The 17,500-nt window shown below is 46.0% G+C and overlaps 1 protein-coding gene across 1 annotated transcript in view; it reads right to left on the reverse strand.

Annotated features, from left to right (window-relative positions):
• The window catches only part of bbs9 (Bardet-Biedl syndrome 9), a gene marked incomplete at both ends in the record, with an annotated part of 160,634 nt that overhangs the window by 129,083 nt on the left and 14,051 nt on the right, over nucleotides 1-17,500 (reverse strand). The window contains 6 exons of the mRNA XM_080541005.1: nucleotides 1,012-1,114; nucleotides 1,348-1,401; nucleotides 6,253-6,329; nucleotides 6,642-6,823; nucleotides 11,756-11,885; nucleotides 17,291-17,474. Coding sequence (XP_080397131.1) covers nucleotides 1,012-1,114; nucleotides 1,348-1,401; nucleotides 6,253-6,329; nucleotides 6,642-6,823; nucleotides 11,756-11,885; nucleotides 17,291-17,474 — 730 coding nt within the window. The remainder of the gene's footprint in view (nucleotides 1-1,011; nucleotides 1,115-1,347; nucleotides 1,402-6,252; nucleotides 6,330-6,641; nucleotides 6,824-11,755; nucleotides 11,886-17,290; nucleotides 17,475-17,500) is intronic.

The raw sequence follows: 17,500 nt of genomic DNA on the forward strand, positions 1-17,500 counted from the left end.
ATACAATACTTGGTTAAATTAAGACGTCCTGACTGAAAGGGTCGTTTCTCCAGTAATAAATAAAAAATAAAAAAAGGGGGTTGTAGAAGGCGATAATAGGGAGAAGGTTTTTCCTCCTATCAGTGGCCCCGGGCCCGAGCTAGAGTACTCTTCCTGCAACGAATGGTGGACTGCTGATTCACATGCTTAGTATTCAAATGTATTGATTGTAAGTCGCTTTGGAATAAGGCGTCTGCTAAATGCCAAAAATGTAAATGTAAATGTAATGATGTTTGTTTGCTTTAGGTGAGAGTTGACCGTGTTTTACCTGGACAAGGTGAGTATACTATTGTTTCAGTTAGATATTGTGTGTGTGTGTGTGTGTGTGTGTGTGTGTGTGTGTGTGTGCACACGTGCGCGTGGGTGTGTGTGTGCACGTGCATGCTTTCATCTGTCTGCTATCGTAAACTGATAATGTTTAAGTACACTTCTCTCCCTCTTTCTTTCTTTCATCCATTCTTTCATTCATTCATTCAGACTCTCTGCATGGCTTGACATTGGCCAAGAACAATGATAAGGATGGAGAGAGAGACAGAAAAAGAAAACCAAAGTGAAAGGAGAGACATTGGTAAATAATGATTAGGAGACAGAGAGAGAAACAGAGCGAGAGAGTGAGAGAGGATAGAATGAAAGGGAAAAAATGTAAGTAGAACAAAGAGCAAGAAAGTGCACACGTGAGAGAGAAGAGAGTGAGCGGGGCAGTGAGACAGAGAGAGAGAGAGAGAGAGAGAGAGAGAGAGAGAGAGAAAGAGAGAGAGACAGAGAGAGAGACAGAGAGAGAGAGTGAGACAGAAAGTGAGACAGAGAGAGACAGAGAGAGAGACAGAGAACGAGACAGAGACAGAGACAGAGACAGAGAGAGAGAGAGAGACAGAGAGAGAGAGAGAGATAGAGACAGAGACAGAGACAGAGACAGAGAGAGATAGAGACAGAGACAGAGACAGAGACAGAGACAGAGACAGAGAAGCTCACCCATAGGCTCCAAGACAAACTGCTCCTGGGTGACAGCCAACGGAGGTTGAACACACACGGTCAGCTTAGGCCTCTGAAGGGCACAGCGACTCTTCACCTTGATCTGAGAGAAAGAGAGGGAGGGAGGGAAGGTGTAACAGAGAGAGGGAGGGATGGTGATAGGAGAGAAAGAGACCAAGAGATGAAGAGAGGAATCGAAAGAAAAATGGACAAAGGGGGAGTGGGTGAGGGAGAGAAAAGGAGAGAGTGATTTCTTGATTCATATCAAGCTATTCTAAAGCGATAGTGAGTTAATATTAGCCTTGATGGGAGAATGTTGATGAGGTCATCACTTACCTTCACAGTGACGGAGGGCACCCGTAGACCGTCGATATCTGGGATGAGAGCTTGCTGTGGAGGTAGAGAGAATGTTAGGAGTGTGTGTGTGTGTGTGTGTGTGTGTGTGTGTGTGTGTGTGTGTGTGTGTGTGTGTGGAATTAGATTTGTGCCATTAATATTAAGAAAAGCTGTTGGAAGCAAAAGCAGATATTAGTATTGCAAGCAAAAATACAAATATTGACCACAAAAACATTTTACACAAAAAGTATTATGAGAAGTTTTATGTGAAATATTTTCACTTATAATGCTACTGATGCTACTCCCTTTGCCTACAGTTTTCCCACCTTTGAATATATTACACAGAACTTGTCTTTCTCTGGCTGTCTTTGCATCTAAATGTTTTTGCTTTCCACATAATGGCCCAATCATAATGTGTAACGTGTGGATGTTGATGCATCTCCACTGGTCAAACGGTTTTAGAGCGATAGTTCAGCCTCACACACTGATCAACTTTGTAGACATCCTCTCTGAACCCAGAATAAAATTACAAGTCTGACCAGCTCTCAGCTGTCGGTGATTACATGATATACCCTGGTTATATAGTGTATGTTTTGTCAGCAGAGACCAAGGAATAAGGTAGCTCGCAATATGATATTTGAAAATATCTCTTTTGGTTGCTGAGCTGCAGTAAGTGAAGTGGATTTACATCCAATAACAGAATGATGGTAACAGAATTACTGCATGAGTGCCCTACAGAAATTCATAACTTCTGCATTTGTTTGTCATTCTGTATATGATGATGTAGCTAAAATATGGAAACAAGAGGAAGAAATATACAATAGATACTCTCATTAGGGTGATAAAAGAATACATTATCAACTTCAAACCTCACAAAACACAAGATACATTTCCCTGTGAAACTCTTTATTTAATGTGATTTAAATCAATGACATTAAGTGGTTCAGTGTATGTTTGGTCAGAGGAGACCAAGGAATAAGGTAGCTCGCAATATACTAAATTATACCATTATTGAAAAAATCTGGTGTAGTGCTGAGGCACAAATGTGTACATTTCAAGCCTGCAAACTGCGACACTTTAAATTAATGTGCAATAACACTATGTGCAATATGACAACCCTAGTCGTTTTATCTGTACAGTATAGTATAGTGGATAGTGTACATAGCCTTTATTTATGTAAACCAGCTCCTTTCCCTTCTTGTTTTTTTTTTTCTTGTTTTTTCTTTCCTAGCACCAGGGGAGCCACCCCTCCCAAATTTCGTTGTTTGGTACCTGTACTATAGCAATGACAATAAAGACCATTCATTCATTCATTCATTCATTATACCGACAGTTTTGGCACCAAAAACTATTTTGAACAAATGAAATACAATTAGGCGTATGTCATGTGCAGAGAGACTACATACTACTAGAGTACGGTAGTTTGAGATGGCCTCAGCAAAATGTTTTATTTACTTTATTCTCTGTAACCGGTGTGGAGGGATCCTCAGAATCAGTCTTAGGATCACCACACCACACAGTGCACTCTTTAATGATGAAGACACATCTCTTGATGTCCTTTTTGTAGAAATGTGCAACATGTACTGCATGTCATCATGCTCAATGGAAGTTACGTGCTACATATTTGTGTGATTTTCTGGCTTTAACTTCCCTGCTGTACAGAATAACAATGATGTCACCATTTACTGGAGCATATGATGAGGCTGTTGATGTGGTGCTTGATGGAGATGTTGATGCTGTGGGTTTATAACTACTACTGTATAATGTCCCACTGTTTTTCAGATGTCCCTGTGGAAGAACCCTTTTAAGTTCCATGTAGAACCCTCTGTAGAACCCACACAAGGGTACATTGAAGGGTTCTCCCACAGGGAAAGCCGAAAAACCCTTTTAGGACGTGTACAACCTGTACGGTAAGTGAATGTAGCCAGTTCAATTTCAGTAATTCCGTTAACGATTTGATTTTGTCATTCTGTTACCTATTTGGTACCGATATTTATTCATTAAAACTAAATCAATATCAGTAAAGGCACTACAAGTATTTGGTAGGTCTACCCATACTTCTTACTTTTGTTAACTATCCTTGCTCCTTATGAGGCAGAGAAATGTGGAAAATATTGTATACTTAGTATTATTCAATATGTGGGTGTTAACTGAATGACCTGGGCAATGACTGGCCAAAGCATTTCCTCAAAACAAAATATAAGTGTTCATATCAGAATCTATACTTAATAATACATTAATGAGGTTTGATGTTTTCTAAACACACTACACAGACCGCAGCCAGAGTCTGAAAGTAGTCCTATTGGATAGGTTAAGGCTATGTTATACAAAATGGCTATGCTATGTAATATACACCTATGTGATCCTGTCAAATATACATGTAGTGTATTATTACGGGTATTTGAAAATGTGCTGTTTGCCCACACACACATGTTGTTGTTGTTATTATTCCAGGATTACGGTCATACAGTGTGGAGGATTATTAGGATGATGATGGCCACACAAAGTCTAGAGTAGATTACCTGACCCTGCCAACAGCCTTCCCCTTTTCAGTGTCAACTGTGTATTCCTGCACCTGCGCCCAGGCAGACAGTCACAGTCTTCACTGATGGGCCTAACCATTCCCATTCTCATAAGAAACCCTATACTATCGACACATAGAAAAACAGAATCTATAATAAAGTATAAAATATTGAATGTGCTTTTCGAAACATTGTCCCTACCAATGTTCCTAACATACTGTGTATGGTTGTTCCGTGCTCCGTGAGTATTCTTTAAGATAAACATTCATTGTAAGTCATTCTTATATGAGTTCAACCGCCATGATGATTTAACATTCATTCAAGTGTGAAGAGGGTAATCTCTTGGCATCATTGCTCCTGCTGTTGTGCCTCGGCCAAGTGGATAGCCTCTTCCTTGTGGTCTTCCGGCTCTTCTTCTGAAACAGTGACACAATTGTCATGAATGTTTTTTACCAATGTCAAGTCCGAAGTCTTGGAGATATTCTGTTCTTGATATAATAAACAGGTATGTGTCAGAACAGTGATGAGACATTGTGCAGCTGTTACATTGTCTTATTCTCAGGTGAAGATACTGTCAACATTAACTAGCGATAGTCGACGGGTGAAAGATAACTATTACAGCTATGCCTATGACAAACACATTCTAGTACATGTCTGACATTTACTAATGGTCTTCCAGGCGTGACTGACTGTGGATTTAGCCTAGGAGTCTGAAATAATTAATAAGGCTATAACATACAGCCAACCAGCTAAAGTAGAAAGGCACCAGCTACACTGTCAGCTCTTAGGCAGACATGACCACATCTCTGGCATAACATTGATTGACTATTAACAGGCTAGATACTTTAGCTGGTTGAACACCACATACATAGCTATCTAGCTGATCTATCTCACAAGAAGATACATGCTTTTACTAAACACACTTCATGAAACATTCATAGTTAATGATTAACCTGGCTATTTAATCATGGTATACCAGGTACTCACCTAAAGTTGAGAGCTGGATCAGTAGGTGAGGCCAAAGAGGATGAAACCAAGAGGTGGGGCTTTTAGCATGTTGGGGTAATGCTGCTAACATCTAATATCGAAGGGCATTGTGCTATATGAGGAGACTAGGTTCTAAATAGACACGGAAAGTGATGAGAAATGCACATCAAATGGTCCTCCAAGCAACCTTTGTAAATAAACGGCTCAACAACAACCTCTTTTTCTTAATGACATCATATGATACATGTTGAAAGCTGAACTGAAATCAATGAACAACATCCTAGCGTAGGTGTTGCTTGTGTCGAGGTGGGTCAGGGTGGAGTGGCCTGGTGTGGTCCAGTGGTCTAACACCATGGTCTACAGTGCACACTTATGCCCATGTCGGCATGGGTTCGAATATGGCCCATGCCCTGCTGACATGCCCTCTCTCCCTTCTTCTCCTTACTTTCCTGTCTGTCTTCACTATATCTGTCCAATAAAATGAAAAATATGAATGGGACTGCCCCACTCAGAAAAAATGTCAGTGTAGACCGGGGTCAGCAGTCTTGCGCCCGTCCTGAGCACCCAGCCAGGAATGCCGTCAGCAGCTTTTCGAACATCTACTTTGCTCAGTTGGTGAAAGACCTCCTCTTCGGAGAGCGTGAGTAGCTGGTGGTCTTTGTTGTCCTGGTCGAAGCATAGAAGTGGTTTAGCTCGTCAGGTAGGAACGCGGTGCTGGTGGGGGCTGCATTTGGTCTGCATACACAGACCACCGCCACTCATTTTACCTGAGTTCTCCGTTGTTCTGTCTGCTCTGAATGGAATGCATATGCCTACCAGTAGACAGTGAACTACCAAATGGTCAAGGAATGTATCAAGAGGGCTGCTAGCCAATAGCAACTTCGAGCTGTTGGCATTAGGCGATGCTCTATGGAAAATTTGTAAATTCTTACTTACTCTCTTTGGTGAGGCTCAACTATCACTCCAAAACTGTTTGACTAATGGAGATGCATCAATATGCCTCACTCTAAATGCCGCCTGCATGTTATGATTGTACCAAACCACTGAGAGGAAAAAATAAATAAATGCAAAGACAAGCAGCGAAAGTTCTGGGAAACGTAACCAAAGGTGGGAAATCCGCAGGCAAATGGAGGCGCTTGATTGCAATATGACATTGAAATGGATTCAAATGTGTTTCCATTGAAAATATTTCATAAATAAACTATTTTAGTCATAGAGACTAGTTTTGCAAGTTAAGTTGAAATAACGGTTTTTTTGCTCACAATCCTTTTTGCTTATGTTTTGCTTTCAATATTTGTATTTTTGTTTGCAATATTCATTATTTTGCTTTCGATTCCAAAAGCTTTACTTCATTTTAGTGGCACAAATGCGTGCGTACGTGTGTACGTGCGCTCACCGATGTGCTGTCCATGTCTTTGGAAACAGTAGCAGTAACAGTCAAGTCCTCCTCGCTATCTGCTTGAGGGAGGATATCTGAGTGAAAGCAGACAGACAGAGTGAGTTAGTTTGGTGCTGTATTTCTCGTATCTGGCATTGCATTGTCAGAGTCCTTCTCTATGTCTGGTCTTAAGCATGTTAAAAGTACTCAGGAAGTTAAAGGTTCTAGCTCCATCCCTACACTGTGTTGGACATTCTATATTTCTCCAGCCCCAAGTGCTGGTTCTAGGGGGTTCTGAGTGCTGGTTCTAGGGGGTTCTGATCCTTGGTTCTAGGGGGTTCTGAGTGATGGTTCTAGGGGGTTCTGAGTGATGGTTCTAGGGGGTTCTGAGAAGGTGTTCTTCCCACCCTGCGTCCTAGTGGCCTCTCTGATGATCCTCTGCAGGCTCTTCATCTCGGCGTCCGCCTGGGCGTAGTCAGCCTCGCGGGAGTCCACCTTGGGCGTGGAGAAGAACGAGGGGTCCGTCCCCATGTAGGAGCACTGCAGATGGCCCTCTGAGCTCAGTGTCACCACCACACCACGCAGGTCACTGTGAGGGGAGGGGAAGGTGGGGGTGGGGGGCGGGGGTGGGATGTGTGGAAGAAAAACAAGATGATAATGGTTTGATTCATCTGCCTTTTCTGTGGGAAACCTAGACTGGGAACAGACACAAACATACACACACACACACACGCGCACAAACACAAACACGCACACATCATAGGACGTAATAAGAGCACTGCAGATGGCCCATGATGAGATTTGTGTGGGAAAATAGAGATAGCTTAGCTAGATTTCCTAGCCATTACTTATGTACTGTAGATTGGCAGAAGTAGAAGAGGGGAGAGAGAGATTGGAAGTTTATGACTGGACTTAGGAGGAGGGAGTGTGACTGTGTGAGAGAACAAGGAGAATGAGAGAGAGAGAGACAGAGAGAGAGAGAGAGAGAGAGAGAGAGAGAGAGAGAGAGAGAGAGAGAGAGCGAGAGAGAGAGAGAGAGAGAGAGAGAGAGAGAGGGAGAGAGAGAGAGCGAGAGACAGGGGAAGGGGGTAGTGAGTTGAGGACATGTAAAGTGATGCTGTGTGTATGTGTGTGTGTCTTAACTAGTTGCAGATGTGTTGTGGTTCCAGGCCAGTGAGGCGGTAACACACACACAGGGGGGTTTGAGCACACAGCAGCAGCAGCCCCTCACCTGCATGGGAGGGCGTCACATGGTGGACATAAACTCTTTACTGCTACAGATACACACACACACACACACAGACAGACAGACACGTGTACACACACACACACACACACACGCACACACGCACACACGCACACACGCACACACACACACACACACACACACACACTACCATAACTTAGTTAAACCTACCATTCTATTCCAGAGTATACTGTATATATACTGTATATCAGCAAACAACCGAGCATTTATAACCTACATGCTATATATAGCTTAATACAATACTGTACAATCAATCTACCATTGTAGATCAATGTATCAAAGATCCCAAAATCAGGGACGTAGAGTGGAGAGTAAATACACGTAAACATAGTTTACAGACCTGTTTTGCCGTACAGTTTAACCCTCTTTTACACCACCAAAGAGGAAGCCTTATGTATAGTGGATTGCAGACGAATAGGGAATTGTTTGAACCCTTGTTAGCTTGACAATAATTCCTCAGGTTATTATTAGAACTTGCAAGGTCCTTCATGTAGGCTGGCACTTGGACGGTCGGCTAACTAAGCGACTCATTGTCTCCAGACAACCGAGCCCTTGGCGTGCTTTGACAAGCAAATCTCTTACCTTGTGAATGTGCAGCTGACCTCCTGCCCTCAAGGTGGTTGTGCAATTAATTGCACATGGAAAACGACCCAAACGCTACTGGACGAAATATACTCTCTGTTGGCCTAGGGCGTGATCCGACAGGTTCCCGAGGCAGAATCGCAACTAGGGTTCCACAGCCGGTACTTTGTGGTTTCAAAGGAAGGGGGGATTCACGCCCCGTACTGGACCTATGGCGCCTCAAAACAGCCACATCAGTTTCGCATGCTTAGGCATAAGGCCCTGTTAGAAGCCACTTGCCAAGGTAACTGGTTCACAAAGGTTGACCTCTAAGATGCTTATTTCTACATCAAGGTTTGTCAGGCACACGGTTGGTTTCTGAGATCCACCCATTGGAAGGAATCTTACGAGTATCCCACTCTGCCATTCCGTTTGTCCCTAGCCCCAAGGACATTCACAAAGTGTGCCGAGGCATTTGGATCCTCACGCATTTCGTCAAGTGGCACGTATGCACGGACTCCGAGGTGGAAGCAGTGGAACTCACTGCTGCTGCCGCTCAATCTAGGCTTCCAGGTGAATCGTGCCAAAGCTTGATTATTTCCAGCCAAGCTGTGGAACCATCGGACTGTGGACTTGGTCTTGTTCAGAGTTTCCCGCAACCCAGACAGACACACAGCCTCAGACAGACGCCTCTAGCTGCCTGGGGTTTTCGAGCCACACGTGTCTGCGGTGCCATCGTAATGGCTCCATCGACTGTGGTCATTCGGCTTGGCCTCCTCCACATGCGAGACCTTCAGTTTCGTCTGTCTTCACTCCGGCTGTATCTATTTCACCACCGGCTCGTCTCCACACAGTGTTTGGCAGGATTGGCGTGGTAGAGAGCCCCGCCACTCCACCGAGCGACGGGTTGTGACGTGTTACTTCAGGGATGAGGGACTTTTTACATGACAGATGCTCGGTCTGCGACATTGGTCGGGGCGTTCTCTAAACATGCCAACAGCCCACTAAACAAACTAAACTCAGGCCCTCAAGCATTTCCCCCCGTTCTTATAGAGACATTACGGTCAAGTTATGCTCACAGTGGCTTAGGCGAAGGAGGAAAGCACGCTCTCTTATTCTTATCAGTGGTCGATAAACAGCAGACATTTGTTGTCCCTCAGGGTCAGTCTTGTGCCAGGAAGTTGAACACAGGAGCACTGTGTTTGTTCCTCCCTACTCCAGAGAGCTCCAAATTGGCCCAGGAAAGCTTGGAGGCTGCAAATAGCTCAGCAACTCTGCGTAAAGCCCTTGGCAACTCACCTTGTGCTGGGTCTTATTGTCCCAGGCGCAGGGCCAAGTACCTCAACCTCACCCTGATCTGACGGATCTATGGGCTTGACACGTTAAAGTCCAACCTAGTGACCTCTGGCTTCCAGCAGAGGTCTTATGACCTAAAGAGGCTATTTGATGTGTGGTTTGAGAGCCGCAGAATTATGCCTTCCATGGCCCTATCTATGCCCTCCTCTCACCTGCTTGTTAAAGCAACACCTTCTCTACGGTGAGGACATATCTGGCTTCAGGAGAAGGTCTGCGGGGTGATCTTAGTTCACTTGTGACCGCTTCGAGTTCCTCAGACTGTTCATGTAAAGATACTGTCTTATGAGATTGCACTGTTACTCGCCCTGGCCACAGCCAATTGTGCAAGCTACCATGCAAGGCGCCAGCCCGCTCACTGGGAGCAATTTGGGCTTCATTGTCTTGCCCAAGGACACTTCGACATGTGGCCAGCCGGGGCTCGAACCGCCGATCTGCCAACCTTGCGATCATTAGACGGCGGCTCTTCCTCCTGCGCCACAGACGCCCCATCCAACCCTATCCAACCCTAATCCACAGCATAACTCAGCATGCTGCAGTTTGCTCCTTCCATTCCCTGCCGATTCCTACCAGAACAGGAGCATAAGAGAGCCCCTATCCAGGTTTGTGACCACTTGGTGAACCCTGCCAGGGGTTTGGACACCGTCTTTACAGCGCCTCTCCCACTGGAGTGTGGGGGCTTGTGAGGCTTGCATTCAGGGAGATTGTAGCCCCATGGGGGGATCCAGGCACACTCCACCTGCAGGTTGGCAGCGTCCTGGGCCCTGTTCAAGGTTGTTCTGCTTGGAGGTTGGTCGCTTGATATGTGCTCCTGCCAGCTGGGCTTCTCCTCCCCTTACGGTTTGCAGCCGGGAGAGGACTGCACCCTCTGGTTTAGAGACTGTGATGTAGAAGGGGGACATTCTTGTATTCGTACAGGTTTCCAGTTCAGACCAGGCAATTGGGCGTTTTACAGGGTCCCAGAGTGAGGGGTCAAATCAAGTCAACTGAAAGAGAACTCAGTGTTACATATGTAATGTGCCATAATGGCACACTTGCAGCATCCCTTTATTGGGACGGGTGATAGACCAGGCTTTCACTTGCACGTGTCACTGGCCTGTACCAGGTGTGATTGAATAGAGGTCTTTAGTGAAAGGTACACAACAGTGTGCGTCCCATAGTGAGGGGTCCCTGTGTGTGTGTGTGTGTGTGTGTATAAAGCTGTATGGAGCGCAAAGCTCTTCATCTTTCTCCCACATGTCTGCAGCAGACGTGTAGCTAATCATGTGCTATGTGATTAATATGTAAAGCATAATTAATCACACACACACACACACACACACGCACACGCACACGCACACGCACACACACACAAAGGTGTCTTATAAACACACATAGCTAATCTGGATCATTATTCATCAGTGTTCACATTCTAAAAATGTAATTGTTGTAAATCGCTTGTTGATTACGGTCATTTCTGCTATAGTAATATGTACAGCTACAGTCCAGTCCGCCACTCTCTTATCTGTTTTGATTGGCCAGCTGGAAGGCATTGTGAAGTCATTTCCTACAAAGGATCACAGTGGATTTCTCATGCTGATAATCATAACAATTGATGATTAATAATAACACACCTGGTATGCTTATGGTCTGTGTGTGTGTGTGTGTGTGTGTGTGTGTGTGTGTGTGTGTGTGTGTGTGCGTGCGTGCGTGCGTGCGTGCATGCGTGTGTGTGTGTGTGTGTGTGTGTGTGTGTTCTAGGAGGATGACAAAGGGAGCGCTCATCAAACAGGTGCTGACAGACAGGACTAGAGAATAGAGAGAATAAATGGAGGAATGGCGCTCCATCCAAGCGCTTCTACTCTAGGAACTGCTCCTCCCCTCCCCTCCTTCCATTCCATCGCTCCATTTAGAGTCCCCGGCTTTCTTTCATCCCCCTTCCCCAAGTAAAGGCCTACAGGGGTATCTGTTACCTTATCAGATAAAGGGGGAATCTGAGAAAACAGTGTGTGTAAGTGTGTTGGGGTTAAGTTAAGCCAGTGTGTTTGGACAGAGAGAGAGAAAAACAGAGACAGAAAGAGAGAGAAAGAAAGAAAGAGAGAAAGAGAGAGAAAGAGAGAGAGAGAAAGAGAGAGATTGACATTGTGCCAGAGAATGCTTGCTTGTGCTTGTGTTTGTAGCGAAACCGAAAGGCGGTTTCGCGTTATTTCACCAAGGGTGAGTCACCCTGTGTGTGTGTGTGTGTGTGTGTGTGTGTGTGTGTGTGTGTGTGTGTGTTTGAGTGTGTGTGTGTGTGTGTGTGTGTGTGTGTGTGCGTGTGTGTGTGTGTGTGTGTGTGTGTGTGTGTGTGTGTGTACTCACGGGAAGTTGGCGATGCGTACGGCCACGGGCACACAGGAGAGCTGGGCCGCCCACTTCAGAGTTACGTCCTGGTACACTAGCAGCATGTTGTTATGGTTACCCACCAGTGCATTGGTCGTACCCTCAGAAACTAGGAAAGGATAGAGGTGAGTTAGAAAGTAGCAGGAGATGTATGTTTGCATCCTATTTCTATACCCCTTTCCTGAAGTATGCACTTGTGCACTCCCCACATACAGTATGTTGAAGAAATACCAATGTTGAATAATGATACTTTTGCTTTCTAACAGGGGTACAACTCAATTCACCAGACCACATTTAAAAACCATGTCTTGATTAGCCATCATACCATTGAAGAAAATACATGATTTATGTTGAGTTGAATGGTATTAAGGCCAAGCAGTGATCCTAAAAACTGAAATGCTTTTTTCATTTTTTTCATTATTATTATTATTCCAGGTCAGGGTTGAAAATTTATGAAAGGTTCACTCTGGGTGTTGAGCCACACACACACACACAGGGTTGAACCCTGGGCTGACTCACCCTTGGTGAAATGGTCTAATAACGTGAAGCCGCCTTTCGGTTTTGCCACACACACAAACACAAGCAGCTACACTCTCTGGCACAATGTCCAGTGTTTAGCGTGACTGCCACCATGCTAGATCTGAGGGCCACACGCAGCACACACGCCTAGCTAACCTCACACGGAGCTGAACACGGGACAGGGCAGAACGGGCAAAGAGGGCAGAGGCGGCACGGACAAAATGACAGGGATGACAGGGACGGCCAATGACCTCTTGGCCACTTCAAAGCACCAGCGCCCTTCTTTCACTCTCCAACGAGAAGGAATTACAGGGGACACATCCATCCTCTACCTATAATGTTTGTCTAGTGTATAATGCCTGGAACACGGTAGCCTTACCTCAAAAATAGGGTCAACTTCAGGAGTGGACTTTTTCCTAAATAAGTGTTTAGTAATATTCTGACTGGAACTGGCTCTTTCTCAGTCAGTATTCAGAGTTGAGACACACATTTGACATGGTTAGAAAGCTGAGACTCTCTTGAAATATATTTAGGGGTACAGGCGACTGCAAATGATAGAGCAAGTCACAATTTTCTGTGGCCCAGATTCAAGTCTCCACCATGGCGGCTCTAACAATGCCTCCCACCCCTACAGACCAGAGTTTAAGTCCAGCCTGTGATGTTGTTTTCTAGGTTTTACCTGTTTGTCTACGTTGTATGCTTGAATGCTGCGTTTATATACTGTTTATACTGTATTGTACCATTCAACATGTATTTTCAATGGTCACAAAGTTAACTTTTCATTGATACTTGAAGATACAGTATATCTCAAAAGTGAGTACATCCTTTAGATTTTTGCAAATATTCTGTCATATCCTTTCATGGGATAACACTATCTTAATGAAACTTTGATATAACTTAAAGTAGTCAGTGTGCTGCTTGAATAACAGTATAGATTTATTGTCCATTGAAAATGACTCAGTACACAGCTGTTAATGTCTAAACAGCTGGCAACAAAAGTGAATACACCCCATAGTGAACATGTCTAAATTGTGCCCAAAGTGTCAATATTTTGTGTGACCACCATTGTTATCCAGCACTGCTTTAACCCTCCTGGGCATGGAATTCACCAGAGCTGCACAGGTTGCTTCTGGAATCTTCTTCCACTCCTCCATGACGACATCACGGAGCCCACGGATGTTGGACACCTTGCACTCCTCCACCTTCCTCTTGAGGATGCCCCACATGTGCTCAATTGGGTTTAGGTCTGGAGACATACTTGGCCAGTCCATCACCTTAACCTTCAGCTTCTTCAGCAAGGCTGTTGTCATCTTGGAGGTGTGTTTAGGGTCATTATCATGTTGGAAAACTGCCCTACGGCCCAGTTTCCGAAGAGAGGGGATCATGCTCTGCTGCAGGATGTCACAGTATATATTGGAATTCATGTGTCCCTCAATGAAATGCAGCTCCCCAGTGCCGGCAGCACTCATGCAGCCCCAGACCATGATGCTGCCACCACCATGCTTGACTGTAGGCAAAACACATTTGTCTTGGTAGTCCTCACCAGGGTGCCGCCACACACGCCGGACACCATCTGACCCAAACAGGTTTATTTTGGTCTCATCAGACCACAGGACATGGTTCCAGTAACTCATGTTCTTGGATTCATTGTCTTCAGCAAACTGTTTGCGGGCTTTCTTATGCATCGGTTTCAGAAGAGGCTTCTGTCTGGGGCGACGGCCATACAAACCGATTTGATGCAGTGTGCGGCGTATGGTCTGGGCACTGACAGGCTGACATCCCACTTCTGCAACCTCTGCAGCAATGCTGGAAGCACTCGCACGTCTATTTTTGGAAACCAACCTCTGGATATGATGCTGAGCCACGTGGACTCAACTTCTTTGGTCGACCCTGGCGAGGCCTGTTCCGAGTGGAACCTGTCCTGGAAAACCGCTGTATGATCTTAGCCACTGTGCTGCAACTCATTTTCAGGGTGTTGGCAATCTTCTTATAGCCACGGCCATCTTTGTGAAGCGCAATAATCATTTTTTTCAGCCGCTCAGAGAGTTCCTTGCCATGAGGTGCCATGTTGTCCAGCATTCAGAGAGAATTGTGCCCAAAACACCAAATTTAACAGCCCTGCTTATCATTTACACCTGAATCCTTGTAACACGAACGAGTCACATGACACCAGGGCGGGAAAACAACATCATTGGGCACAATTAGGACATGTTCACTATGGGGTGTACTCACTTTTGTTGCCAGCTGTTTAGACATTAACAGCTGTGTACTGAGTAATTTTCAAAGGACAATAAATCTATACTGTTATTCAAGCAGCACACTGACTACTTTAAGTTATATCAAAGTTTCAGTAGGATAATGTTATCCCCTGAAAGGATATAACAGAATATTTGCAAAAATCTAAAGGGTGTACTCACTTTTGAGATATACTGTATCTCAAAGAGAACTCTCACTACGTAAACTTCTTTCACTTTCAACAATGACAATAATTCTAGAATACCAGCCAGCACACAAGTTTCCACACACCCACGCGTTTGCACACACACCCACGCGTTTGCACACACACACACGCGTTTGCACACACACACACACACACACACACACACATACACACACACACACTCACACACATACTCACACACTCACACACACACACAGGCACGCACACATACACGCATGCACACACACACACACACACACACACACACGCATGCACACACGCACGCACATACACACCCACACACACACCCACACATGCATGCACACACACACACACACACACCCACGCATGCACACACACACACACACTCGCATGCACGCACACACATACACCCACATGCATGCACACACACACACACACACACACACACACACACACGCAGGCGCACACACGCACGCATGCACATGTGCAGCCGCCTTTCGGTTTTGCCACACACACACACACAAGCAGCTACACTCTCTGGCACAATGTCCTAAACTTTAGCCTGACTGCCACCATGCTAGATCTGAGGGCCACACGCAGCACACACGCCTAGCTAACCTCACACGGAGCTGAACACGGGACAGGGCAGAATGGGCAAAGAGGGCAGAGGCGGCACGGACAAAATGACAGGGACGGCCAATGACCTCTCGGCCACTTCAAAGCCACACCAGCGCCCTTCTCTCACTCTCCAACGAGAAGGAATTACAGGGGACTCACATCCTCTACCTATAGTGTCTGCTTTTCTTTCTTTTTTCATCCTATCCTCTTTCACCCCTCCAGATTCGTTCTGTTCTTCCACTGTGGCAAAAAACCCTGGTAAAAATAGCCTTGTATGAGACATGTGGCAATAGTTTCTCTGCAGCACCGACCTCACCTTGTGAGTGTGTGCGTGTGCGTGTGTGTGTTTACTCTCACACTGCAATTAGAGGCGTGCTATTTACAATGTTGGGGTTAAGTGGCCATATTATCACCCCTTGGGGGGAAAAATAAGAGGATACGAAATGAAATTGAGAGAGAGAGAGAGCGAGAGAGATTTGAAGATAAAGAGCGAAAAAAAGAGAGAGAGAAGGAACAAGAGAGAGTAAATAGAGAAAACGAAGAAAGCCAGCCAAAAAAGGCAGCTGCATCGCTGAAGCCCAGAGGGGGAAACCTGTGAAATATTCAGAGCGGACCGCTAAACCACTAAAATCTCCAGCCAAAACAATGTGAAATCCAGCAGCCCGGAAAGTTCTCTCTCTCTTTATTTAAACCCCACTGACGGGACTGGAGCAGATTACAATAGCAGGAGGCCGTTTTCCATGCTGTGCAGAAGAGCACTTTAAAAAACACATCCACTGGATGTCACCTGGGGGTGTCTGGTGGATTTTCAACGTGGACGGACAGGGAGTGAGAGGTGTGTGTGTGTGTGTGTGTGTGTGTGTGTGTGTGTGTGTGTGTGTGTGTGTGTGTGTGTGCGCGTGTGCGTGTGCGTGCGTGTGTCTATTCTGCAAGGAGTAGCAGGTGCTGCTGGCTTTGATAAGTGTGTTTGATGCCAATGATACCTCCCTCTTTCTCACCCTCGTCTCTTTCTCTTCCACCACTCACCCACTCTCCCTCTCCCCCTACCTCCCTCCCTCCCTCCTTCTGTTCAGCTGAGCTCAGCTGGAGCTAGGTGTGTTGCCTGGAACTCATTAGCAGGGTTATAGCGATATAGGGACTGACATGCAACAAGCAGACCCCTGATCCAAGGGGCATTTAGCCAGGTGAACAGGCTGTGTGTGTGTGTGTGTGTGTGTGTGTGTGTGTGTGTGTGTGTGTGTGTAGCCAGGTCACTGAGCGTGTGCGTGTGTGTGTGTGTGCGTGTGTGTGTGGAGATCTGTGTGTGTGGAGAGTTCCCGTGTGTGTCCGTCAGTTCCCAAGCCAGCCTCTTACTGGAAATCTGATGTGTGTGCGCCATTTACAACGGTGGCAACGATGCGTGTTGTGTGTCGGAGGTCTTCAATACGGATGAGATCTCCCTGTGATACACACAGTGGTATCTCCTCTTAACGGAGCCCGTGTCCGACCTCCTCAGACCAGACCCGGGGGTCTACAACCTCCCTATCAGATGAACCCGAGCCAGAGAGCGTACAGCTCGCTCGGCTACTGAGCTTGTTCGCTTCCAATCCACCCAAGAGATGGTTTAAAAAAAGGACTGCGTAGGTGTGTGTCCTGTGGCAGGAGCTCTGCCTCGCCGTACTACACAGCTAGCTCAGACGTGTTCTACGTAGGGGATAGGGGGGCAGGTGCCTGGGCCTGGGCTGAGGTCAAGGGGCGCGTTTTATTTGTGATCGTCGTCCCACTCCTTCTGCTCTCGTTGGCTCCCTTTTGGAGGGAGGAAACATCTAGGGCTGTACCATTTACCTGAGGTGTAGGGGAGGACTCAACTAGGGCTGTACCATTTACCTGAGGTGTAGGGGAGGACTCAACTAGGGCTGTACCATTTATCTGAGGTGTAAGGGGAGGAAAGAAGCCACTAGGGCTGTACCATTTACCAGAGGTGTAGGGGAGGAAGCAGCTGGGGTTGTACTCCAGTTTCTTCATGAAGCGGATCTGCCCGTTGTCTTTGAGGCAGTAGACGTTCCTCTCGCCTAGGACAAAGATGGAGGAGGAGGAGGGAGAGAAGGAGGGAACACAGAGGTCCAAGGCCTGCTCCCCCAGGACCAGGGTCCAGTCAGCCTGGAGATACACACACACACACACAC

This window comes from Nansenia antarctica (genome assembly GCF_963989245.1).
Source record: "Nansenia antarctica genome assembly, chromosome: 10".
Taxonomy (NCBI): Eukaryota; Metazoa; Chordata; class Actinopteri; order Argentiniformes; family Microstomatidae; genus Nansenia; species Nansenia antarctica.